The 27,336-nt window shown below is 45.7% G+C and overlaps 1 protein-coding gene across 6 annotated transcripts in view; it reads left to right on the forward strand.

The window, feature by feature from the left end:
- The window catches only part of LOC139578518 (protein PRRC2C-like), a 56,166-nt gene that overhangs the window by 8,086 nt on the left and 20,744 nt on the right, over positions 1-27,336 (forward strand). For all 6 annotated transcript variants that reach the window (XM_071406223.1, XM_071406225.1, XM_071406226.1 and 3 more), the window contains exons 2-14: positions 8,809-8,978; positions 9,132-9,306; positions 9,462-9,709; positions 20,795-21,132; positions 21,326-21,405; positions 21,547-21,674; positions 21,785-21,872; positions 22,044-22,197; positions 22,323-23,241; positions 23,391-23,566; positions 23,758-24,052; positions 24,242-24,449; positions 24,589-27,126. In XM_071406223.1, the coding sequence (XP_071262324.1) occupies positions 8,864-8,978; positions 9,132-9,306; positions 9,462-9,709; positions 20,795-21,132; positions 21,326-21,405; positions 21,547-21,674; positions 21,785-21,872; positions 22,044-22,197; positions 22,323-23,241; positions 23,391-23,566; positions 23,758-24,052; positions 24,242-24,449; positions 24,589-27,126 (5,462 nt within the window). In that variant the 5' untranslated portion in view covers positions 8,809-8,863. The remainder of the gene's footprint in view (positions 1-8,808; positions 8,979-9,131; positions 9,307-9,461; positions 9,710-20,794; positions 21,133-21,325; positions 21,406-21,546; positions 21,675-21,784; positions 21,873-22,043; positions 22,198-22,322; positions 23,242-23,390; positions 23,567-23,757; positions 24,053-24,241; positions 24,450-24,588; positions 27,127-27,336) is intronic.

The raw sequence follows: 27,336 nt of genomic DNA on the forward strand, positions 1-27,336 counted from the left end.
GAAAATTACAATGCTTGTCTTTCATAATTTGATCAGTTATACTTGGATGTGTAGTGTCAGCATTAGTTGCTGGCGTCTCATGCCTAAATTCGTTAATCTTTCCAATGAAAGAATCATTAAAGTAATTGGCAATATCAGTGGGTTTTGTGATGAATGGAGTCATCTGATTCAATCAATGATGAAGTGGAATTTGCCTTTTTGCCCAGAATTCCATTTAAGGTGCTTAATCGTTTTACTGTCATTCTTCATATAATTTATTTGTTTCATAGTGAAGTTCTTTTCATTCAGTTTAGTCACATGATTATTCAATTTTCAGTGCGTTTGCCAATCGGTTGTGCAGCCAGAATTTTGCCTCATCCCTCTCAACCATACAGTTTTTCAATTCCTCATCAATCCACAGGGATTTAACAGTTTTTTGTCATTTTTGTAATGGGTCCATGCTTATTAGTAACAGTAATTTCTTTCCTTTTTCCACATTTTGTTACTTTACAGCCTTATTATAAAATAGATTTTTTTTTTAAGTCCATCATTCTACTCACAGTGCCCCATAATGACAAAGAGATTTTTTCCCCTTCAAATGTATACAGTGGGGCAAAAAAGTATTTAGTCAGCCACCAATTGTGCAAGTTCTCCCACTTAAAAAGATGAGAGAGGCCTGTAATTTTCATCATAGGTACACTTCAACTATGACAGACAAAATGAGAAAAGAAAATCACATTGTAGGATTTTTAATGAATTTATTTGCAAATTATGGTGGAAAATAAGTATTTGGTCAATAACAAAAGTTTCTCAATACTTTGTTATATACCCTTTGTTGGCAATGACAGAGGTCAAACGTTTTCTGTAAGTCTTCACAAGGTTTTCACACACTGTTGCTGGTATTTTGGCCCATTCCTCCATGCAGAAAAAATCCTACAATGTGATTTTCTGGATTTTTTTTCTCATTTTGTCTGTCATAGTTGAAGTGTACCTATGATGAAAATTACAGGCCTCATCTTTTTAAGTGGGAGAACTTGCACAATTTGTGGCTGACTAAATACCCTTTTGCCCCACTGTATATATATATTTAAAAAAAGTAAAAAATACAGATGCCTGATTAACGTAAGTATTCATACCCTTTGCTATGAGACTTGAAATTGAGCTCAGGTGCATCCTTTTTACATTGATCATCATTGAGATGGTTCTTCAACTTGATTGGAGTCCACCTGTGGTAAATTCAATTGATGATTTCGAGATGCACACATCTGTCTATAGAAGGTCCCACAGTTGACAGTGCATGTTAGAGCAAAAACCAAGCCATGAGGTCGAAGGGAATTGTCCGTAGAGCTCCGAGACGGGATTGTGTTGAAGCACAGATCTGGGGAAGGTTGCCCAAAACAATTCTGCAGCATTGAAGGTCCCCAAGAATACAATGACCTCCATCATTCTTAAATGGAAGAAGTTTAGAACCACCAAGACTGTTCCTAGATCTGGCCGCCTGACCAAACTGAGCAATTGGGGGAGAAGGGCCTTGGTCAGGGAGATGACCAAGAACTTGATGGTCACTGACAAAGCTCCGGAGTTCCTCTGTGGAGATAAGAGAACCTTCCAGAAAGACAACCATCTCTGCAGCACTCCACCAATCAGGCGGTGAAGTGCTCAGTAAAAGGAACATGACAGCCCTCTTGGAGTTTGCCAAAAACACCTAAAGGACTCTGACCACGAGAAACAAGATTCTCTGGTGATGTAACCAAGATTGAACTCTTGGCCTGTATGCCAAGCGTCACATCTGGAGGAAACCTGGCACCATCCCTATGGTGAAGCATGGTGGTGGCAGCATCATGCTGTGGGGATGTTTTCTAGCGGTCGCGATGTTTTCTAGCGGCAGGCACTGGGAGACTAGTCAGGATCGAGGGAAAGCTGAACAGAGCAATGTACAGAGAGCTTTGATGATAACCTGCTCTAGAGCACTCAGGACCTCCGACTGGGGCGAAGGTTCACCTTCCAACAGGACAACGAACCTAAGCACACAGCCAAGATAAAGCAGGAGTGGCTTGGGACAAGTTTCTGAATGTCCTTGAGTGGCCCAGCCAGAGCCTGGACTTGAACCCGGTCAAACATCTCTGGAGAGACCTGAAAATAGCTGTGCAGCGACGCTCCCCATCCAACCTGACCGAGGTTAAGAGGATCTGCAGAGAAGAATGGGAGAAACTCCCCAAATACAGGTGTGCGACGCGTGTAGCGTCATACACAAGAAGACACAAGGCTGTAATCGCTGCCAAGGGTGCTTCAACAAAAAGTAAAGGGTCTGAATGCTTATGTAAATGTAATATTTCATTTTTATTTGTAGTACATTTCTAAACCTGTTTTTGCTTTGTCTTTATGGGGTATTGTGTGTAGATTGTTGAGAAAAAAAACGAAATAATACATTTTAGAATTGTGCTGTAAAGTGAAGGGGTCTGAATACTTTCCGAATGCACTGTAAATGTGTCAAGTGCAGCATCTGGTTGCTCCTCATTACAAACCACAGGCCAACCAATATTCTTTACATCAACAACATAGGAATCACTACAATACTTATTATATAACCTCTTGTACACTATATTAGGTCCAGCCTTTGGAACTTTGGTTTTCCTAGATATGGCTACTATATTGTGATCACTACATCTGATGGATTTGGATACTGCTTTTAAAGAGAATTTCTGCAGCATTATTAAAGATGTGCTCAATACATGTTGATTACTTCATTATTGTGCATTTTGTTGCTAACCTGGTATGTTGACTAATAACCTGAACCAGGTTGCAGGAATGAGTTACAGTTTGAAACATTTTCTTGAGTGGGCAGCTTGATGATAGCCAGCAAATATTTCAATCACCCAGAAAATATACCTCTCTGTTGATATCATATGTATTTCACAAATGTTGTCCAGATACTGACTGTTAGCACTTGGTCTATAGCAGCTTCCCACAAGAATGGGCTTTAGGTGAGGCAGATGAACCTGTAGCCATATTACTTCAACAGTATTTAACATGAGATCCTCTCTAAGCTTTACAGGAATGTGGTTCTGAATATAAACGACAATACCTCTACCATTTGTCTTTTGTGTAGATCTTATAACCATGTATTGCTTCCACTGTATCATCAAAGGTATTATCTAAGTGCGTTTCAGAGATTGTCAGAATATGAATGTCATCTGTTACTAGCACATTTTTTATTTAATGAACCATGTTTCTTAAGTTACATACAGTGCCAGTCAAAAGTTTGGCCACACCTCATTCATGGGTTTTATTTTATTTTTAAACATTGTAGAATAATAGTGAAGCTTCAACTATGAAATAACACGTATGGAATCATGTAGTAACCAAAAAAGTGTTAACCTCTCTTGGGCACGTGAGACGGTAGCGTCCCACCTCTTCAACAGCCAGTGAAACTGCTGGGCGGCAAATTCAAATACAGAAATACTAATTGTAAAAAGACAGAAAACAAAACATATTTTACATAGGTTTAAAGATGAACTTCTTGTGAATCCAACCACGGTGTCAGATTCCCAAAAAATAAATGCTTTACGGCGAACGCATACCGTACGATTATTTGAGAACATAGCCCACTAGACAAATCATTACAAACAGTAACCAGCCAAGTAGAACAGTTACACAAGTCAGAAATAGAGATAAAAGTAATCCCTTACCTTTGATGATCTTCATATGGTTGCACTCAGCAGACATTCATTTACTCAATAAATGTTCCTTTTGTTCGATAAAGTCTCTTTATATCCAAAAACCTCCATTTTGTTCGTTTTCTTCAGTAATCCACAGGCTCAAACGCAGTCAAAACAGGAAGAAGAAAAAAATCCAAATTGTATACGTAAAGTTCATAGAAACATGTCAGACAATGTTTATATTCAATCCTCGATAATAATCGATAATATTTCAACCGGACAATAATTTAAAAGGTAAACAAGAAACGCACCATCTCGGTCTCGCGCATGAAAAAGCTCTGTGACACTTTAGGGTCCACTCATTCAGACTGCTCTTACTTCTTAATTTTTCAGAATACAAGCCTGAAACAATTTCTAAACACTGTTGACATCTAGTGGAAGGCATAGAAACTGAAATTTGAGTCCTAAGTCAATGGATACTGTAATGGCATTGAATAGAAAACTACAAAACCCCCCAAAAAACGACTTCCTGAATGGATTTTTCTCAGGTTTTCGCCTGGCAAATCAGTTCTGTTATACTCACAGACACTATTTCAACAGTTTTAGAAAACACTCTAAAGTTTCCATCTAAATCTAACAGTTATATGCATATCATATCTTCTGGGCCCGAGAAGCAGGCAGTTTAATCTGGGCATGCATTTCATCCAAAAATCCGAATGCTGCCCCCTACCCTAGAGAAGTTAAACAAATCAAAATATATTTTAGATTTGTGTTTCTTCGAAGTGGTTTGAGCTTAGTCCCACTATCATTTGTTTTTCAACAGTACAATGACCCAACACACCTTCAGGCTGTGTAAGGGCTATTTGACCAAGGACAGTGATGGAGTGCTGCATCAGATTAGCTGGCCTCCACAATCACCCGACCTCAACCCAATTGAGATGGTTTGGGATGAGTTGGACCGCAGAGTGAAGGAAAAGCAGCCAACAAGTGCTCAGCAAATGTGGAACTCCTTCAAAACTATTGAAAAGCATTCCGGGTGAAGCTGCTTGAGAGAATGCCAAGAGTGTGCAAAGCTGTCATCAAGGCAAAGGTTGGCTACTTTGAAGAATCTCAAATGTAAAATATATTTTGATTTGTTCAAGACTTTTTTGGTTACTACATGTGTTATTTCATAGTTTTCATGTCTAAACTATTATTCTACAATGTAGAAAATAGTACAAATAAAGAAAAACCCTTGAATGAGTAGGTGTGTTCAAATGTTTGACTGGTACTGTGTTAGCTATTTTTAGCACTTTTTTCTGGGATGTTTGATTGTTTTCATTGCTTTAAAAAAATATATATATATACAGTGGGGAGAACAAGTATTTGATACACTGACAATTTTGCAGGTTTTCCTACTTACAAAGCATGTAGAGGTCTGTAATTTTTATCATAGGTACACTTCAACTGTGAGAGAAGGAATCTAAAACAAAAATCCAGAAAATCACATTGTATGAATTTTAAGTAATTAATTTGCATTTTATTGCATGACATAAGTATTTGATACATCAGAAAAGCAGAACTGAATATTTGGTACAGAAACCTTAGTTTGCAATTACAGAGATCATACGTTTCCTGTAGTTCTTGACCAGGTTTGCACACACTGCAGCAGGGATTTTGGCCCACTCCTCCATACAGACCTTCTCCAGATCCTTCAGGTTTCGGGGCTGTCGCTGGGCAATACGGACTTTCGGCTCCCTCCAAAGATTTTCTATTGGGTTCAGGTCTGGAGACTGGCTAGGCCACTCCAGGACCTTGAGATGCTTCTTACGGAGCCACTCCTTAGTTTCCCTGGCTGTGTGTTTCGGGTCGTTGTCATGCTGGAAGACCCAGCCACGACCCATCTTCAATGCTCTTACTGAGGGAAGGAGGTCGTTGGTCAAGATCTCGCGATACATGGCCCCATCCATCCTCCCCTCAATACGGTGCAGTCGTCCTGTCCCCTTTGCAGAAAAGCATCCCCAAAGAATGATGTTTCCACCTCCATGCTTCACGGTTGGGATGGTGTTCTTGGGGTTGTACTCATCCTTCTATTCCTCCAAACACGGCGAGTGGAGTTTAGAGCAAAAAGCTCTATTTTTGTCTCATCAGACCACATGACCTTCTCCCATTCCTCCTCTGGATCATCCAGATGGTCATTGGCAAACTTCAGACGGGCCTGGACATGCGCTGGCTTGAGCAGGGGGACCTTGCGTGCGCTGCAGGATTTTAATCCATGACGGCGTAGTGTGTTACTAATGGTTTTCTTTGAGACTGTGGTCCCAGCTCTCTTCAGGTCATTGACCAGGTCCTGCCGTGTAGTTCTGGGCTGATCCCTCACATTCCTCATGATCATTGATGCCCCACGAGGTGAGATCTTGCATGGAGCCCCAGACCGAGGGTGATTGACCGTCATCTTGAACTTCTTCCATTTTCTAATAATTGTGCCAACAGTTGTTGCCTTCTCACCAAGCTGCTTGGCTATTGTCCTGTAGCCCATCCCAGCCTTGTACAGGTCTACAATTTATCCCTGATGTCCTTACACAGCTCTCTGGTCTTGGCCATTGGGGAGAGGTTGGAGTCTGTTTGATTGAGTGTGTGGACAGGTGTCTTTTATACAGGTAACGAGTTCAAACAGGTGCAGTTAATACAGGTAATGAGTGGAGAACAGGAGGGCTTCTTAAAGAAAAACTAACAGGTCTGTGAGAGCCGGAATTCTTACTGGTTGGTAGGTGATCAAATACGTATGTCATGCAATAAAATGCAAATTAATTACTTAAAAATCATACAATGTGATTTTCTGGATTTTTGTTTTAGATTCCGTCTCTCACAGTTGAAGTGTACCTATGATAAAAATGACAGACCTCTACATGCTTTGTAAGTAGGAAAACCTGCAAAATCGGCAGTGTATCAAATACTTGTTCTCCCCACTGTATATATAACTAGGCTATTTAGTTAAGAACAAATTTTTATTTACAATGACAACCTACTGTTCCTAGGCTAACTCCCTTGTTCAGGGCAGGATTACATATTTTTACTTTGTCAGCTCTGGGATTTGATCTGACAACCTTTCGGTTACTGGCCGAATGCTCTAACCGCTAGGCTATCTGCCGCTCTACTGGAAAGCTTAGCAGAAGTAGATGTGCTCATGCTATTTATGTTAGTGCAGGGTGAGCTACTCACAGTGGATGTCCTACTAGGGCACACCGCCTCAGTGCTAACAGTATAACTGTGTTTCATAGGCACATGATTACTGCATACAATAGCTGTAGGATCAGCAGAGAGACATAAATTAGGTTACTTACGTTGTCTTCCAACGCCCCTGGGATAATGTACATTTGCTGAAGCGTTATGACAACTCAGCGACACAATGGTAGGGATTAACTGAGCTAGGCTTGGGTCATTGTCTCAACTCAGCCTTATAATCTGTGAAAGGATCCAGTACCCCAAATGATTTGGGTGGATCCCATCCTCCTTATAAAACAAGCGTTTCTTCCCAGGAGCTGCAATAGTCACGTAGCCAGTTATGGGGGGATAAAAGTCTGCAGAAACGTTCAATGCCAGTAATTGAATTATTCTTCAGAATTGCTTCTTAAACAACATTTTGACAGTTTACATTTTCACCAGAATGTCCACATAGACACCTATTTTAGTTAGAATAATCATTACCCCTTAATTTACCTAGAGAAATGTTTTGTGTTGGCTATATTGTTTGATGTAATTTAATACTCTAGGATTTAGGAAATAGCAGTTACAGGAAAAAATATTTTTTTTATCCTACTTCCTTAGGCCCAGTGGTGTAAAGTACTTCTGTAAAAATACTTTAAAGTACTTCTTACGTAGTTTTTTTTGGGGTATCTGTACTTTCTATTTCAATTTTTTTTACTACTTTTACTTTTGCTTCACTACATTCCTTAAGAAAAGATTGTACTTTTTACTCCTTACATTTTCCTTGACACCCAAAAGTACTCGTTACATTTTGAATGCTTAGCAGGACAGGAAAATAATCAAAATTCACGCGCTTATCAAACGAACATCCCTGGTCATCCCTACTGCCTCTGATCTGGCAGACTCACTAAACACACATGCTTTGTTTGTAAATTATGTCTGTGTTGGAGTGTGCCCCTGTCTTTCTGTAAAAAAATTAAATAGAAAATGGTGCTATCTGGTTTGCTTAAAAGGAATTTTTAAAATTATTTCTACTTTTAGTTTTGGTACTTAAGTACGTTTTAAACCCAACACTTTTAGACTTTTACTGACTTTTACTTGAGTCATTTTCTATTAAGGTATCTTTACTTTTACTCAAGTGTGACAATTGGGTTCTTTTTCCACCACTGCTTCGATCTACACCAATACCACCTTGTCAGAAAATCCTAGGGAGAGGGGGACTGGAAATGACAGTAGGAGAGGAAAATAATGTCTGTTAAGGCTGCTTTCTGTGTCCTTGATTGACTGTCCCTCTCTGGGGCACCTCCCACTGTGGCTCTGGCACACACAGGGGCTGAGGGTCTGGCCGGCCTGCCTTGTGGAGGAAGTGGCTCTGTTTCTTATCTCTCACTCACTCCATCCCTCTCCCAGCTCTTCTGCATTCTCAGCTGGCAGACGTCTGCTATCTTAGGGTGGCTAGGAAGTTGTGTGTTTATGCGAGTTTGCTTTTGCTCCTATACAGTGAGTTTGCTCAATGCCTAGAGGAGATGTCCATTCAATTTCAGTAGATAATTCTTTTTAAAGTTTTGGATTCAAGATATCTGCCACAACAATTAGTGGTTCCTGAATTACCATTTGGGCATTGACTACATCATAATGTAGCAGTATTGTTTTTATATTTTCAATTTTATGTTTAGCTCACATTTAAAAGTATGTATTAAGGAGTCTGTGATAGAATACGTGTCAACGAATGTAGACAATAATAAAAGCATTTCTATAGCTTCAAATCTATTTTACAATGGAGGTGGAGTGCCAAGATTGCTGTGCGGTGTCTTCAATACGCCCCCTCCCGCCAGTCATCCAGGGTTTATACACATCATTGGTTAACCCTGTTGTCTTGTGGGAGGTTGGCATGAGAACACGACATGCCCCATCAATCTGCAATGAGTAATAATAAAACCAGACTCATCAATGTTTAAATAAAGTTTTTGATATTTTATTGCAGGAGGCTGGTTCTGGAGGTGAGACCGGAGGACCAGACTCAATGAGTTTCCAGCGAAATGTCAGAGAAGTCAGGGCAGAGCACCAAGGCAAAGGATGGCAAGACCAAGTATGCAACCCTTAGCCTCTTCAACACATACAAGGGCAAGTCTCTGGAGACCCAGAAAACTGCAGGTATGCTCAAGCTAAACACACTCACTCACATACACACTTCATGTCTGCCTCAACTTGTCCAGGGGCTAGGGGTCGATTTGGGATTGCTATAATAAATTCTGCTTCTAGCTTAATGTCTAAATGTTCTACGCCCTCTCCTCTCCCTCGGTCCAGTTGCTGCCAGACATGGGCTCCAGAGTTTGGGAAAGGTTGCCGTCAGTCGACGCATGCCCCCCCCTGCCAACCTGCCCAGTTTGAAGGCAGAGAATAAGGGCAACGACCCCAACGTTAACATCGTCCCCAAGGACGGCAGTGGCTGGGCCTCCAGACCTGAGGGAGGAGACGATAGGTGAGACACCAGGGCTGCCCCTGAATGAAATCTACACACACTATTACCATGCCTGTCCTCAGGTTGTTTCTCAGCCCTAATGATGATAATAATAATAAAAAACTACTTCTCTCCGCTATCTCTTTCTCTCTCCTCCTCTTTGTTGTGTGTATCAGGCAGTCTGAGACCCCCCCTCCCCAGCCTAAGCCCGCTGCCCCCCAACCCCCAGAGGTCTCGTCATCTATAGGGGGCAGCAGATCCTGGGCCAACAGCAAGCCACCACCACAGCTAGAAGGAGGAGCCCCTCGTGTGAGCAGCCAGTTCCACCAGGAGTTCCCCAGTTTGCAGGCGGCTGGGGAGGCGGAGAAAGGGGAGGGGCAGGAGGAGGAGCCTTATGGACCTGGACCCAGCCTCAGACCTCAGAGTATGAACACTCACATAATCACACACGCACATTCCCCAGTTTCAGTCCTCAGAACATGAGCATTACTCCTTTCTACCTGCTACTCATGGACCAAACTTCCTCACCCTAAGGTTGTTACTCTACAACAGAAATGACTCACCTGTGTTGTCTTGTGTTGTCTATCATCCAGGGTGGGAAATTAACACCCACCACCTGCAAAATGCAGGTAGATTTTGGCGTTGGTGGGTAAGAATGTCTATTTCACCAGCCACGTTGGCGCGTGGTCACACAGAGCATTTGGGAACAGTCTTTATCAATTTAATTGACCCAAAAGGCTACTTAATCAAATCAAATTTATTTGTCACATGCAGATGTTAATGCAAGTGTAGAAAAATGCTTGTGCTTCTAGTTCCGACCATGCAGTAATATCGAACAAGTAATATAACCTAACAATTCCACAACAACTACCTAATACACACAAGTGTAAAGGAATGAATACGAATATGTACATAAAATATATAAATGAGTGATGGCCGAACGGCATAGGCAAGATGCAGTGGATGGTATAGAGTACAGTATATACATATGAGATGAGTAATGTAGGGTATGAATACATATAAAGCGGCATTGTTTAAAGTGGCCAGTGATACATTTAATTACATCAAGATGCAGTAGATGGTATAGCGTACAGTATATACATATGAGATGAGTAATGTAGGGTATGTAAACATTATATAAAGTGGCTAGTGATAAGTTGATTACATACATTTTTCCATTATTAAAGTGGCTGGAGTTGAGTCAGTATGTTGGCAGCAGCCACTCAATGTTAGTGATGGCTGTTTAACAGTCTGATGGCCTTGAGATAGAAGCTGTTTTTCAGTCTCTCGGTCCCCGCTTTGATGCACCTGTACTGACCTCGCCTTCTGGATGATAGCGGGGTGAACAGGCAGTGGCTCGGGTGGTTGTTCTCCTTGATGATCTTTTTGGCCTTCCTGTGACATTGGGTGGTGTAGGTGTCCTGGGGGGCAGGTAGTTTGCACCCAGTGATGCGTTGTGCAGACCTCACTACCCTCTGGAGAGCCTTCCGGTTATTGGCGGAGCAGCTGCCGTACCAGGCGGTGATACAGCCCGACAGGATGCTCTCGATTGTGCATCTGTAAAAGTTTGAGTGTTTTTGGTGACAAGCCGAATTTCTTCAGCCTCCTGAGGTTGAAGAGGCGCTACTGCGCCTTCTTCACCACGCTGTCTGTGTGGGTGTACCATTTCAGTTTGTCCATGATGTGTACGCCGAGGAACTTAACTCTCCACCCTCTCCACTACTGTCCCGTCAATGTAGATAGGGGGCTGCTCCCTCTGCTGTTTCCTGAAGTCCACGATCATATCCTTTGTTTTGTTGACATGGAGTGTGGTGTCAGGAAATAACCTCACTCAAAGGGCCCTCACCTCCTCCCTGTAGGCCGTCTCGTCGTTGTTGGTAATCAAGCCTACCACTGTAGTGTCGTCTGCAAACTTGATGATTGAGTTGGAGGCGTGCATGGCCACGCAGCCCCCACAAGGGCTGAGAACGCACCCTTGTGGGGACCCAGTGTTGAGGATCAGCGGGGTGGAGATGTTGTTACCTACCCCCACCACCTGGGGGCGGCCCGTCAGGAAGTCCAGGACCCAGTTGCACAGGGCGGGGTCGAGACCCAGGGTCTCGAGCTTAATGACGAGTTTGGAGGGTTCTATGGTGTTAAATGCTGAGCTGTAATCGATGAACAGCATTCTTACATAGGTATTCCTCTTGTCCAGATGGGTTAGGGCAGTATGCAGTGTGATGGCGATTGCGTCGTCTGTGGACCTATTGCGGCGGTAAGCAAATTGGAGTGGGTCTAGGGTGTCAGGTAGGGTGGAGGTGATATGATCCTTGACTAGTCTCTCAAAGCACTTCATGATGACGGAAGTGAGTGCTACGGGGCGGTAGTCATTTAGCTCAGTTACCTTAGCTTTCTTGGGAACAGGAACAATGGTGGCCATCATGAAGCATGTGGGGACAGCAGACTGGGATAAGGATTGATTGAATATGTCTGTAAACACGCCAGCCAGCTGGTCTGCACATGCTCTGAGCACACGGCCGGGGATGCCATCTGGGCCTGCAGCCTTGCGAGGGTTAACATGTTTAAATGTTTTACTCACGTTGGCTACAGTGAAGGAGAGCCCGCAGGTTTTGGTAGCGGGCCATGTCAGTGGCACTTTATTGTCCTCAAAGCGAGCAAAAAAGTTCTTTAGTCTGTCTGGGAGCAAGGCATCGTGATCCGCGACGCGGCTGGTTTTTCTTTTGTGGCTCATACCTCTCGTGTCTGAGCCATTGAATTGCGACTCCACTTTCTCTGTACTGACGCTTAGCTAGTTTGATCGCCTTGCGGAGGGAATAGCTACACTGTTTGTATTCGGTCATGTTTCCGGTCACCTTGCCCTGATTAAAAGCAGTGGTTTGCGCGTTCAGTTTCACGCGAATGCTGCCATCAATCCACGGTTTCTGGTTGGGGAATGTTTTAATAGACGCTGTGGGTACAACATCACCGATGCACTTGTTAATAAACTCGCACACCAAATCAGCGTATTCGTCAATGTTGTTGTTCGCCGCAATGCGTAACATATCCCAGTCCACGTGATCGAAGCAATCTTGAAGCGTGGAATCCGATTGGTCGGACCAGCGTTGAACAGACCTGAGCGCGGTAGCTTCCTGTTTTAGTTTCTGTCTATAGGCTGTTAGCAACAAAATGGAGTCGTGGTCAGCTTTTCCGAAGGGAGGGCGGGGGAGGGCCTTATATGCGTCACGGAAGCCCTGGTAGCACAATCGATATGCTGATAGAATTTGGGGAGTCTTGTTTTCAGATTAGCCTTGTTAAAATCCCTGGCTACAATAAATGCAGCCTCGGGATATGTGGTTTCCAGTTTACATAGAGTCCCATGAAGTTCTTTCAGGGCCGTCAATGTGTCTGCTTGGGGGGGGGGGGGGGGAGGGAATCTACACGACTGTGATTATGATCGAAGAGAATTCTCTTGGTAGATAATGCGGTCGGCATTTGATTGTGAGGTGTCTAAGTCAGGTGTCTAAGTCATTCTAAGTCAGGTGAACAAAAGGACTTGAGTTCCTGTATGTTGTTATGATCATACCACGTCTCGTTAATCATAAGGCATACACCCCCGCCCTTCTTCTTACCAGAGAGATGCTTGTTTCTGTCGGCGCGATGCGTTAAGAAACCAGGTGGCTGTACCGACTCAGATAGCGTGTCTCGAGTGAGCCATGTTTCCGTGAAACAAAGAACGTTACAGTCTCGGATGTCTCTGGAATGCTACCCTTGCTCGGATTTCGTCTACCTTGTTGTCAAGAGACTGGACATTGGCGAGTAGTATGCCCGGGAGCGGTGCGCAATGTGCCCGTCTACGGAGCCTGACCAGAAGACCGCTCCGTCTGCCCCTTCTACGGCGCTGTTGTTTTGGGTCGCCGGCTGGGATCAGATCCATTGTCCTGAGTGGTAGGCCAAACAGAGGATCCGCTTCGGGAAAGTTGTATTCCTGGTCGTAATGTTGGTGAGTTGACGTTGCTCTTATATCCAATAGTTCCTCCCGACTGTATGTAATAAAACCTAAGATTACCTGGGGTAACAATGTAAGAAATAACACATAAAAAAACTAAATACTGCATAGTTTCCTATGATCGCGGAGCGAGGCAGCCATCTCTGTCGGCGCCGGAAGTTAGCACTTTACACTCCTGGAAATTGGCCTAAATAGTTAGGGCAAAATTGAAATGTTTCTTACAGAAGAAATATGCATAACAATAGTAGCAATTGAAAGGGAACAGTTTGGAGATAATGGGAGAATGATTAGACCAAGGTGAGGACACAACACTTTACCTGACACAAGTCTGAATCCAAACATTACACTGTTGATTTGATGTGCATTTTAACTTTTCGCCTCATTTGTTGAAAACTAAATATGAAAATACTCTGGATACATTCAGTAATATAATATTTCCTGGAATATGTTGGGCAAGTGCAACTTTAGACAAATAAATTACAATGGTTTGAGTGAGCGTACTAATTGGTATCTGTAAGTGGCCACACACCTCAAGTGTGCACAGTTCCTAAGTAATTTCAATGCACTTTTGACTCAAATAAGATTCAACTACACTGAGTGTATAAAACATTAAGAACACCTTCCTAATATTGAGTTGCATCCCCCTTTGCCCCTCAAAACAGCCTCAAATCGCCAGGGCATGGACTCCACAAGGTGTCAAAAGCGTTCCGCACTTAAATATTTTGTTTTGCCTATTCACCCTCTGTTTGGCACGCACACACACATACACAATCCATGTCTCAATTGTCTCAAGGCTTAAAAATCCTTCTTTAACCTGTCTCCTCCCCTTCATCTACACCTATTTGAAGTGGGTTTAACAAGTGACATCAATTTTGGATTATAGCTTTCACCTGGATTCACCTGGTCAGTCTCTTTTATTTATTTTTTAGCTCTCCTAGCTGTGCCATTGAAAAACTAGCGCAAGTACACTTGTTTTTCTTTTGTTTGGAACACAACCCTGCATTCCCACCATCACACAATTACTGTTTACGCAATCCAAAAACAGTCCATTATAAATTGCAATCTGGAGCAGGTGGGCATCATTTGAAAACCTGTTATTTTGCCAACACTAGCCAAATGATAAAATACGGTATTAATGTTAGGCTTTCACAGTGCAATTCAGGGAAACTGATCATTTGGTGCGCATAGAAAGGAGGTCTTGAGTGCATTCAGGTGCGTGTGCCGTTGTACATTTTTTCCAACAATAGACAAGCACAGGCTCATTTTGTTCAAAACAACCCAGGATATGACATGTCATTTTTTAAACTGTACATCAAGAATAGTGATCATTAGCGTTGACACTGTATATGACATGAGTTTATGATATGGAAATGTGAAGTGCACATTTGGACTCACGTTTGTTTGCTTGTATGACATCTACGCGGTATTTATAATCCTCAACATCTCACCTTTCAAAATACATACAGTGCATTTGGAAAGTATTTCGACCCCTTGACTCTTTCCACATTTTGTTACGTTACAGCCTTATTCTAAAATGTATTTAATAGTTTTTTTCCCCCTCATCAGTCTATGCACAATACCCATAATGACAAAGCAAAAACAGGTTTTTAGACATTTTTACAAAATTATAAAAAATAAATAAAAACTGATCACATTTACATAAGTATTCAGACCCTTTTACTCAGTACTTTGTCGAAACACTTTTGGCACCGATTCCAGACTCGAGACTCGAGTTTTCTTGGGTATGACGCTACAAGCTTGGCACACCAGTATTTGGGCAGTTTCTCCCATTCTTCTCTGCAGATCCTCTCAAGCTCTGTCTGGTTGGATGGGAAGCATTGCTGCACAGCTAATTTCAGGTCTCTCCAGGGGGTTCAAGTCCGGGCTCTGGCTGGGCCACTAAAGGACATTCCGAGACTTGTCCCAAAGCCACTCCTGCGTTGTCTTGGCTGTGTGCTTAGGGTTGTTGTCCAGTTGGAAGGTGAACCTTTGCCCCGGTCTGAGCTCCTAACCTGCTCCAGAGCGCTTTTCATCTAGGATTTCACTGTACTTTGCTCCATTCATCTTTCCCTCAATCCTGACTAGTCTTCTAGTCAATGTCTCTGAAAAGCATCCCCACAGCATGAGGTTGCAGCCACTATGCTTCACCATAGGGATGGTACCAGGTTTCCTCCAGATGTGATGCTTGGCATTCAGGCCAAAGAGTTCAATCTTGGTTTCATCAGACCAAAGAATCTTGTTTCTCTTGGTCTGAGAGTCCTTTAGGTGCCTTTGGCAAACTTCAGGCGGGCTGTCGTTCTTTTTTCGAGGAGTGGCTTCCGTCTGGCCACTCTACCATAAAGGCTTGATTGGTGTAGTGCTGCAGAGATGGTTGTCCTTCTGGAATATTCTCCCATCCCCACAGAGGAACTCTGGAGTAACTATGTTATTGATGACCTTCAATGCTGCAGAATTCTTTTGGTAACCTTCCCCAGATCTGTGCCTCTATGGACAATTCCTTCGAACTCATGGCATGGTTTTTGCTCTGACATAGACAGGTGTGTGCCTTTCCAAATCATGTCCAATCAATTGAATTTACCACAGGTGGACTTCAAGTTGTAGAAACATCTCAAAGATGATCAATGGAAACAGGATGCGCCTGAGCTCAAATCCGAGTATGTTAGCGAAGGGTCTGAATATTTATTTGAGGTATTTCTGTTTTTAATTTGAATAAATTTGAAAACATTTCTATAAACCTGTTTTCGCTTTGTCATTATGCGGTATTGTGTGTGTGTGTGTGTGTGTGTGTAGATTGAGGAAAAACATTTATTGAATCCATTTTAGAATAAGGCTGTAATGTAACAAAATGTGGGGAAGTCTGAATACTTTTCAAATGCACTGTAGTCCTCTTAATTTACAGCATTTCCCTCACTCAAACCACGTTTCCATCCTCTGTTTTTATGCCAGTAAAGTCGTGACAGCTGTGATGGAAACAGGAAGTTGCACAGCTATTTTCAGGTCTTTCCAGAGATGTTTTATCTGGTTCAAGTCCGGGCTCTGGCTTGGCCACTCAAGGACATTGAGACTTGTCCAGAAGCCACTCCTGTGTCTTCTTGGCTGTGTGCTTTGGGTCTTTGTCTTGTTGAGCATGGAACACTCCAAAAACCTTTAATTCATGAACTTTTAGTTAGTTATTTATTATCATTAAAACACTCAAACACTTTTATTGTTCTCCTAAATGTATTTGTGTTCTCCTAAATTTCAACTTAGGAGCACATGTACTTCTTGTAAAAAAAAATACATTCAAAAAATGTCAGTTTTGAGCCCAAAGCTATAATAATAATTATAATAAGCCGTATCACTCAGCATTTTGTCAGGCAATTTTTTGATTCTTGATGTTTAGTTGTAGAACTGTTTATCTGTTTTTACTATTGTTACTATTGTATCTGAATTGTTTATTTTAACATACATGGGTTAACCCCTTAGAGCAGTGGTTCCCAAAGTTTTTATAGTTCCGTACCCCTTCAAACATTCAACCTCCAGCTGCGTACCCCCTCAAGCACCAGGGTCAGCGCACTCTCAAATGTTGTTTTTTTGCCATCATTGTAAGTCTGCCACACACATACACCATACGATACATTTATTAAACATAAGAACGAGTGTGAGTTTTTGTCACAACCCGGCTCGTGGGAAGTGACAAAGAGCTCTTATAGGACCAGGGCACAAATAATAGTCAATAATTTTGTTCTTTATTTATTCATCATACATATAAAACTTGATTTGTTCATCGAAAATTGTGTATCTCAACACAGGTTCATGAGAATGGTGTGCTTGAAAGGATGCACATAACTCTGCAATGTTGGGTTGTATTGGAGAGAGTCTGTCTTAAATAATTTTCCACACAGTCTGTGCCTATTTAGTTTTCATGCTAGTGAGGGCCGAGAATCCACTCTCACACAGGAACGTGGTTGCAAAGGGCATCAGTGTCTGAACACTGCGTTTTGCCAAGGCAGGATACTCTGAGCGCAGCCCAATCCAGAAATCTGGCAGTGACTTCTGATTATATTCCGTTTTCACAGATCCGCTTGTTGCAATTTCGATGAGGCTTTCTTGTTCAGATATCGGTAAATGGACTGGAGGCAGGGCATGAAAGGGATAAAGAATCCAGTTGATAACCGGCGCACTTCTGTATGTTGTAAAAGTGTTACATGGTCACTGCCCATATCACTGCATAATGAAGAAAATATACAAGAGTTCAGGGGCCTTGCTTTAACAAAGTTAACCATTTTCACTGTAGTATGCAAAACGTCTTTCAAGCTGTCAGGCATTCCCTTGGCAGCAAGAGCCTCTCGGTGGATGCTGCAGTGTACCCAAGTAGAGACGGGAGAAACTGCTTGGAAGCGCGTTACCACGCCACTATGTCTCCCTCTCATGGCTTTTGCACCATCAGTACAGATACCAACACATCTTGACCACCAAAGTCCATTTGATGTCACAAAGCTGTCTAGTACTTAAAACATATCCTCTCCTGTTGACCTGATTTCCAGTGGTTTGCAGAGAGGATGTCTTCCTTAATTGACCCCCCATAAACGTAACAGACATTTACCAGGAGCTGTGCCAGGCCCGCCACGTCTGACTTATCCAGCTGTAACGCATAGAATTCACTGACTTGTATGCAAAGCAGTAATTGTTTCAAAACATCTCCTGCCATGTCACTGATGTGTCGTGAAACAGTGTTGTTTGATGAAGGCATTGTCTGTGTAGTTTTTGTTTGGCCTTTTCCCCCAGCATTGTCCCAGCCATATCCGTGGCTACAGGAAGAATTAAGTCCTCCACAATAGTTAGGGGCTTGCCTGTCCTAGCCACCCGGTAGCTCACCATATAAGACGCTTCTAGACCCGTCTTATTAATAGTATCTGTTGCTCTTATACATGTCTTACTACTCGAAAGTCGTCTTAATTCTCGCTCAAAAAACTCCTGTGGCTTATTTTTCAAATTGGCATGTTTTTGTTTCTAAATGTCTGCGCACGAATGAAGGTTTCATCGAGTTGAGGGAGTACTTTTGCACATATAACACACTGTGGCTGAGGAAAGGCACTACCAATATAAGTGAACCCCAAATCAATGTAGTTCTCATCATATTTGCACCTCTTCGATGGTCCAACGTCTCTGTCTGTTCAGTGTTTTCCCGGGTAAAGGGGCAGTAGCTCTTCGGCTCCATCAGATTCACAACTGTCAGTGTCCATGCTAGCTGGGCTAACAACAAATGTAGAATTACTGATGCTAGCATTGGATGTGCTCGTGGAAGCGGAACAACGTGTGTCGTCGACAGGTGCAGGTGTAGTACAGCTGGTAGTAGCAGTACTACCAGTAGAGCTGGTATGTGTCTATGGAGGCGGGCCCTTTTTTTTTTACCATTTATCAATTTTCGAGCAAACTGAATGAGCAGCAGCTACGTTTGGCTACATACGGACCGTTAGTGGAATTCCCGCGAGAGAGTAACGGTTAATGTGATTGGATGTTAATTATTTCACTAGGCTACCTGTATTTGACATTGTGTTGTTATTTCGCTGAACACTAGATGGATTTTATTTTTGGCAGTGAAACGAGGCTACTCAGGCGAGGGGAAAAAAACTCACCCAAATGTATAGCCCTGTTGTAAAATATAAATGGACTGTTTGAAAATGTGAAGAAACGTTTTTATATTTTTCTGTTTTTTATTTTTTATTTTAAATCTGAATCACGTTTTTATTTGGTGTACCCCCGTTTGGGAATAGCTGCCCTAGAGTAATCCCCATTGAAAGCTGCCAGTTTAAGAAATGTTTTTTTGCATTGGATGAGTCTCAATCCATCGCATCCGCCGACGTCGCACTTCCGTATCTGCGTTGAAAGGTGACAGAGCTAGAGCGTTGTTTGTCAGACTATGAGACATCCCGAAAAATCGGTCTTCTCACAGAATCGTCTGTAGCATCTGTTTGGCCTACAAACTATTATGACCCCTCTGTGGAAAGGTGAGACTTTGCTCTAGGAGGCCACAGGCCTCGCGACTTATCTAAAGGGCCCCCGGTACCAGTTGAAAAAATGAATGGAAGTATATGTGGAGACTAAGTGCCAAAAATAAGGGGTTCAATACATGTATAAGAGAAAAAAAATATTGGTATGTATGTGTTTCCTGATATTTCTTATCTTTCAGATATAGGACAGACACTTCAGAACAGACTACCTTTAGATTTCTTTGGGGGGGATTATCTTTTTGTTCCATGTAGTGAATCTGTTATTCAAATGCATTTGAATGGGCTAATAGCAGTAAGGCCAAATTTAAATGTTTCATCAAACGTTTCCCAATCTTTCTTATACCTCACAGGTTGTCTACACTTGACATGTACATGCGACTTCTGCTATCAAAATTACAAATGTCAAATTGAAAAGACGGGTCTATACGCACAAGTCGCTTTGCTGTCTTATTGTGTTCAGATCTGGCTGACCACTTCAGAAGGTGTTCAGGGATGCATTGTGCGGATTTCTCCTCAGTTTGGATCAATCGGGCTACGTCATCAGTACTCCTTCCACCAGTCTCCAGAAAACTTGTGTTTTGGGACCGAGAGGCACCTTTTTCATTATAACGTTGGAGGAAATGCGTTCCTAGTGTGTGAGGAACGTGTTTGCTGGCTTCCTCATAAATGCTAGCCAGCTAGCTAATTTACAAAATAATAATTGGGGTTTGGCTAGAGTTATGCTAACCCGTTTGCAATCCCTTTAGCATTGCTTGCTAGCTACAGAGATTAGCTGGCTAGTTAGCTACTGCCATCAGTTGTGTTATCATATTTAGCCTATTCCACCATTTGTAGAATACCTACAAGCATTTGAATATAGTGTGGGAATAGGGAATCCGGACACACTGTAGACACATTTAAAAGTAGGTGTAGATGCATGACGCGTTTGAAATTCCATGATCAGAACTCTATGATCAAAATACTAAAGCTGCATGAGCTGTCAAGTCTAGACACGGTCTCAGATATAGGACAGACACTTCAGATTTTTTTTGGGGGGGAACTATCTGTTGTTCCATTGCAGTGAATCTGTTATTCAATGCTTTTTGAATGGGCTAATAGCAGTAAGGTCTTTATTTATTTTATTTTTTATTTATTTTTTGTACTTCAAGGGGTCTTAAAATTCAAAATCAAATGGGTGAATGAGCCTTGGTATAACCTTAAAACAATTCCATGTAGCTCTACCCCGGCTTAGACCCGGCTAAAACTCTACCCCGGCTTAGACTGTTATGGGTTAAAAGACTTGGGTAACAAACATTTTATTGAATTGAGCTATATACCACATTACTTCTTACTAGTAATACATTTCCTGTTTTAGGAACATTCTAAAGCATAAACGAACCCCAAAAATATTACAAAGCGTCGTCATCCATCGATTTTGTGTTTTTTTGTTGTGCGTAATTATGGCGAGAAATATTTAATATTTTACTTTGTAAAATATCTGAGTGGCTGGTGGAACAAAAAGTTAATTTTCCACCGTGCTCTCCTCTCCTAGATGTTGGTAGTTGGCGAGAGGGCGGGGGCAGGAATCTGACCACAGGAGCCAGCCCTTCTGAGATGGACAGCCGTGGGCCAGAGGAGGGAGGGTCGGTTTTCAGCACCCCCTCACCCCCTGGGGAGGCGGAGGAGGGGGGCAGGGTGCCCCCTAATGAGAAGGGAGAAGTCAGGGAGAGGCTGCCCCTGTCTGTCCAGCCTGCACCCCTCTCCTCCCAGTCCCAGCTACAATCATCCTCCTCTGTGCCTGCCCAGCCTAAACTCAACGGGGGCCAGCAGGCCTCTGCCGGGGTGCCTCCCCAGTTCCACCCCCAGTTCAGGGGCATGATGCCACCTTATGTAAGTGATGGAATGAATGGGGTATTGATTTCTAGGGTTATTGATTTTATTTGGGGTATAAAGAGACATGGAATTACTTACCTGATATGGGATGTTGTCTTGTTGCTAGAAGTATAGTTGTTAGTTTGCCAGAAATTTCTATGACTTTGCAGAGTAGGATTCGCCTGGTAATGGCCTTGTGCTCCTGTTCTAGATGTTCCACGCGTACCCCAGAATGCCCTTTGCTCCAGTGCCAGGGAACATAAGATACCCTGTTCCACAGGATGGAGCCAGGTGAGTACACACACACTCATAAACACACACACTGCTACATCCCTACACACTCATCATTATTACCACATCACTTTGAGTTCATAGACCTCTCTTCATACAGTCCCCAGTGGACTGACGCTCCTGTGTGTGTTGTGTTCCCAGGAGGGTCCGTCCCCAGCAGGGCCCCCCCCAGGCCTGGCTCAAGGATCCAGACAGACCCTCCATCATCAGCGCCACAGAGCTCAAAGAGCTTGACAACCTGGACACTGAAGCTGACGAGGGCTGGGCTGGTAATACTCATCTGTATTTATACATAACCATTTTTTACATGACGTTTTATTAGCATTTCATTTAAACGCCATGTAATGGTAACCCTCATCTCTCCCTGTCTGTTATCCAGGAGCTCAGATGGAGGTAGACTACACAGAGAAACTCAACTTCAGTGACGATGAGGAGAACCAAGCCGCCAAGGGGAAAGGAGAAAACTGGTGAGTCTCACTGAGGAAGGTGCTTCCTTTTCTGCCTCACTATCTGGATGTGACAGACTGGGTTTGACCTGGGTTATCTGTACTCCTTGAGACTGTTAGCCCGCTGAGCTTAAGCCTAGGCATTTCCATGTAGTGCTAACAAACGACTAACCATCATGCTCGCTCTCTCAGGGAGTGGATCGGTAAAGTGAAGCGGATGAGGCCGCCACGCCCCTCAGATGGCCAGGAGGGCAGCAAAGGCTCATGGGTAGATGGAAGGGACCCCAGGGCGCCCTCCCCAGGCACTATGGGGCAGTACAAGACCGGCCCACCACAGGACTACCAGGTGAGGCTGAGTATCTTTGGCTTGATGAGGGAGTCCTGGACTGATGCGCGCCATCGAGAGCTTTACTATACGAGTTCCTTTTGGATGTTAGAGAACTTATGTCATATCTCTTTCCGTCTCTCCAGGGTCAGCCAGGTGGGCGCTTGGTAGGCAGCAGAGCCCCTCGCGTGGTCAAACCCCCCACCGCAGCTCCCTCTGGCGAGGAGGATTCAGAGGCCTGGCGCCAGCAACGCAAGAAGCAGGACCTGTCGGAAGCAGTAGAAAGAGCCAGGCGGAGGAGAGAAGAGGAGGAGAAGAGGATGGAAGAGCAGAGACTCGCCGCCTGCGCAGAGAAACTCAAGCGCCTTAACGAGAAACTCCGCCCAGCAACAGAGGCCACGTCCGTCCCTTCCCCAGAGACAACCAATGAAGAGATGAGAGCTGTGTGTGAAGACACACCCCCTTTGTCTGTTCCTCCCCCCATCTCCAGCCCTGCACCTTCTCAGGCTGGCCCTCTCCCACAGCCCCTGACCATACCAGCCCCTCTCCAAGACAGAGAGAGGATGGAAAGAGAGAGGATGGAAAGAGAGAGGATGGAAAGAGAGAGGATGGAAAGAGAGAGGATGGAAAGAGAGAGGATGGAAAGAGAGAGGATGGAAAGAGAGAGGATGGAAAGAGAGAGGATGGAAAGAGAGAGGATGGCAAGAGAGAGGATGGAAAGAGTAGAGCCTAGTGCGGAGGAGAGTCAGTTTGTGCCTCGCCAGCCCAGCCCTCCAGTTCAAAGACCAGAGTCCATACCCCCAGAGCCTCAGCTCGGAGAGGGCCCCCTAGGTGAGGTGGGCCCCCTAGGTGAGGTGGGCCCCCTAGGTGAGGTGGGCCCCCTAGGTGAGGTGGGCCCCCTAGGTGAGGTGGGCCCCCTAGGTGAGGTGGGCCCCCTAGGTGAGGTGGGCCACCTGAGCGAGGTAAGCCACCTGAGCGAGGTAAGCCCCCTGGTGGATGAGAGCCAGACTGAGAGACTGATTCCCATACCTATCCGAGAGTACTTCAGCACCGATGAGAGTAGAGGTGAGCCCCCTGGCAGAGCCCTGTGTTTGCACCAACATAAATGAACCAGTTGCTTTACCTCCCACAGTTTCACTCCCAGCAAAGCAACACTTTCTATATATTTCAATGAAGGTTTACAGTGTGACTGACTACTGTCTCTCTCTCTCTAGTGGAGGAGCGTGTGCCCCTGTCTCTGCACCGTATGGACCCCCCCATTGGAGAGGACACCCCGGTGGCCCCCCCAGACCTGGAGGGAGAGGCAGGGGCTGCCATACGCCCCTCTCTCACCTCGGGATACTCCAAACAATTCCAGAAGTCTCTGCCCCCACGCTTCCTCAGGCAGCAGGTATTGGATTGGTGTTGCTTAGATTTTTTTTATACCCAATGTCACATCCAAAGTTCCTCTTGGGAAAAGTCAAGTTACCAAATAAAGTTAAATTCCATCTCTGGACTATGGAATCCTGAACTTTTAATGTTGTCCATGTTATTTTGAAGAGAAATGCCCTGAATCCAACTCTTACCTCTCTCTCCTTGCAGGAGCAGATGAAGCAGCAGCAGTGGCAGCAGCAACAGCAGCAGGGTGGTGGAGGAGGAGGTGGTGGTGGGACTGTGTCCCCATCAGGGGGAGGTGCGGGTGGAGGAGGAAGTGTAGCTACCCCCCAGCAGCAGCAGCACCGCTCCCTGTACCAGCCCATTGGCCCCCCTCACCATCAGCAGCACCTGGCTAACATGGGCTTTGACCCCCGCTGGCTCATGATGCAGTCATACATGGACCCCCGCATAATGTCTGGAAGACCACCGCTCGACATGCCAAACATGCACCCTGGACCTGGTACGGAGATAATGATATACTGATACGTGTGTGTTTTCAGAGTTTTAGTTTTGCTTGTCTTCTGTGGGTGTTGTTGCCCTGTGTGTGTTTTGATGTAAATAGACATATATTTATAGTAGCCTATACTGTATATAAACTGTAAAAGGTAATAATTTTGACTGGTCGTCCCCTTATCTATCTTGTCTCCAGGGCGGATGGGTCCTAAGCAGATAGTTCGTAGAGAAGCAGGGGACAAGTCCAGCTCCAGTTCTGACTCCTTTGACCACCTGACCAGGCCAATACGGGACCACAGTCTCCCCTCTGAACCACGTACGGTGTGGGGGTCTGATCCGTACGCACAAACTGATCCCCTAACCTCTGTCACTCCCCCTAAAGGATGGGAGGACAAGGACACCAGGTGAGTGGACAACACACCAAGCAGGCTGCATCTCAGTACACACCTGGTTCCTCACCTCCACAGGGCATATGAATGAGAGGCAGCCACTTCTGTTGTTTGCAGAGTTTTTGATTAAAACATCTCTCTCGCTTTTCCCCAGGTTGGACTCTGGGTTGGAGCTGGACCGAGGTTCACCAGTTATTTACCCCAGCCAGGATATCAGTCCTCTTGAGCCCCGCAGCAAGACTGACTTCTTCAGAAACCCCACAGAGCCCATGTCAGGGTTTGGTCCGGGCCCCGAGGAGGCTCCAGGATCCCTGCAGACAGAGAGAGGGCCTGGTGAGTCCCCTTTTGAGCCAGAGGAGCCTTGCCTGCCCACTGGAGAGGAGGTTGAGGCTCTGGGACAGGCCATGCTACAGAGGACCATCTCCCAGGGCTCCAGCCACTCACTCAAACTGGACGAGCCTAGGTTCGACAGCCTCCCCTTGGGCACAAAGACACTTGAGCTCCAGGATGCAGGGGAGAGGCCAGGCCCAGACCAACTGAATCCTAGGAAAGAGCCTTTCTCCCAGGCTGCTGTGGCCAACAACAGGCCCAACCCTCCATCCGACAGCCTCCACAAGCCAGAGAAGCTGCCCTTGTCAGCCCCTAGCAAGCAGAAGGCTGAGTTGCGTTTGGGAGGGAGGTCAGTGGCCGGCCGGAGGGAAGGGCCAGGGGGTGAGAGGCCTGTACGCAGGTCTGGACCCATTAAGAAACCTGTACTCCGAGACATGAAGGAAGAGAGAGAGCAGCGGGAGGAGAGAGAACGACACAGAGAGAGAGGGGAGAGACCCAAGAAGGAGGAGCGAGGAGGAGCAAAAGCTGCCTTCGCAGCTGCTGCTGTGTCTGGGGCCCCCAGGGACAGGCCCCAGGGAGAAAGAGAGAGGGACAGGGAGAGGGATGGGAAGAGGGAGGCCCCTGAGACTGAGGAGGGGTCTATGAATGGCCCCCAGAGATCCAGAGACACACAGGCCCTATCAGGAGCACAGACACCAGCCTCCCAGGACAACAAGACAGACAAACCAACAACCAATGATAAACACCCTGAACCTAAACTATCCTGTAGGAAGGAGTCCAACCTACCTCCAAGGGCCTACCGCCGTGAGGAGAGGGAGAGGGAGAGAGAGAGAGAAAGGGAAAGGGATCGGGAAAGAGAGATGGAGCGGGACAGAGAGAGAGACTGGCCGGCTGATGGTTTTCGAGCCAGAGGCAGAGGGGAGTACTACTCGCGAGGACGGAGTTTCCGGGGGACTTACAGTGGTCGAAATAGAGGTGGCCGGGGTCGTAGTCGAGGGGAGTACCCTTACCGGGAGCCACGCTCTCGCTCAGACCTCCAAGCCGCCGGTGGCGGCATTGCCTTCCGCTGCTGTCGTGAAGAGAGCGAGACGCGCAGCGAGAGCTCCGACTTCGAGGTGATGCCCAAACGCAGGAGGCGCCGTGGCTCCAATACCGAATCAGAGAGTGAAGGAGGACGGGAGTCCGCTAGCGACACGGGGGCTTCAGACCGTGAGCCCAGCGCTAAACCACCCCGGCCGCTCCGCAGGGAACTACCAGGAGAGCCCCGCTCCGGACCACACAAACCTGGCTTTGGACCCCCTCACCTGGGAGAGAAAGGAGGGCTCAGGGGAGGAGACGAGGAGGGTAGGCCCAAGCCAGGCTTCCTGCCCAAAGGAGAGCCGTCACGGCGGGGGAGAGGGGGCCTGTACAGCAGGCGAGGGGGAACCAGGGAGAGAGGAGGTCCTAGGTCAGCTCCTCTCAGACGACCAGGAACCAGAGAGTTGTCCTCCCAGTGGCCCTCAAGACCCATGGAGACCTTCCGCCCTGAGGACACAGAACCCTCATCACGCTACGACAATCGGGACACCCACTCTGACCGACGGCCTGTACGAGGGGACAGAGACCGTCCTTTCGAGGTGAAGAAGTTTGGTGAGGGGGGACCACAGAGTAGCAGAGACAGAGAGAGGCCCCGTCGTCCTCGTCCAGCCCGACCCCCCAGACAGGACAAACCCCCCCGCTTCCGGAGGCTGAAGGAGAGAGAGGCTGCCGTCTTAGCTGGAGGAGAGACAGGACCTGTACCCACCTCCACTGCCTCCCTCCCAGCCTTAGTGCGTGCCTCTGGGCCTGGCCCTGTCTCCCTGTCCCCTACCCTCTCCAGAGCTTCAGGGACCCCTGTCACCATGACTGTAGAGGGGGGACCCACAGCCGCTGACCTGCACCTGACCTCTGACCCAGCCCTGCCTGATGCCACCCCTCCCACCACCTCTGCCATGGGCACCAAGTCACCTGACTTTTCCAACCAGAACTCTTCTGACCAGGCCAACGAGGAGTGGGAGACGGCGTCAGAGAGCAGTGACTTTAACGAACGGAGAGAACGAGAGGAGAGGAGGGGAGCGCTGGAGGCTGCTAACGCAGCTACCCAGCCCTCGGCCCCAGCCCCCCTACCCCCTCAAGGCTCAGCACCCCCCAGTAGGACCCCCACTGAGGGAGGGATGACGCCCAAACGCGAAGCAGCGGGGCCTGCCTGGGCCAGGAGGAGTTTCTCCAGTCAGCGTCCGGTGGAGAGGCAGAATCGCAGGGGGAACAGCGGACCCAAACCAGGCCGTGGCTACACTGGGGGGAAGGGAGAGAGGAGAGGAGGGACCAAGGCTGGACGCAGAGGGTGAGTCATACACAGTGATTTGGTTTGGCCTTAAGTCTTATGCCTTGACTGTTTGCATGTTAGATCTACTCACGGTTAACATAATAAACAATATCATATTAAACAACCCATATGCCGTGTGTGTGTGGGAGCGAGAGATTGTAGGAGAGAGTGAGAGGTGTGGAAACATGATCTTCCTGAAGGACAAATGTTTCATCTCCTTTCGTGTCC

Source organism: Salvelinus alpinus, chromosome 6 (assembly GCF_045679555.1).
Source record: "Salvelinus alpinus chromosome 6, SLU_Salpinus.1, whole genome shotgun sequence".
NCBI classification, from domain to species: domain Eukaryota; kingdom Metazoa; phylum Chordata; class Actinopteri; order Salmoniformes; family Salmonidae; genus Salvelinus; species Salvelinus alpinus.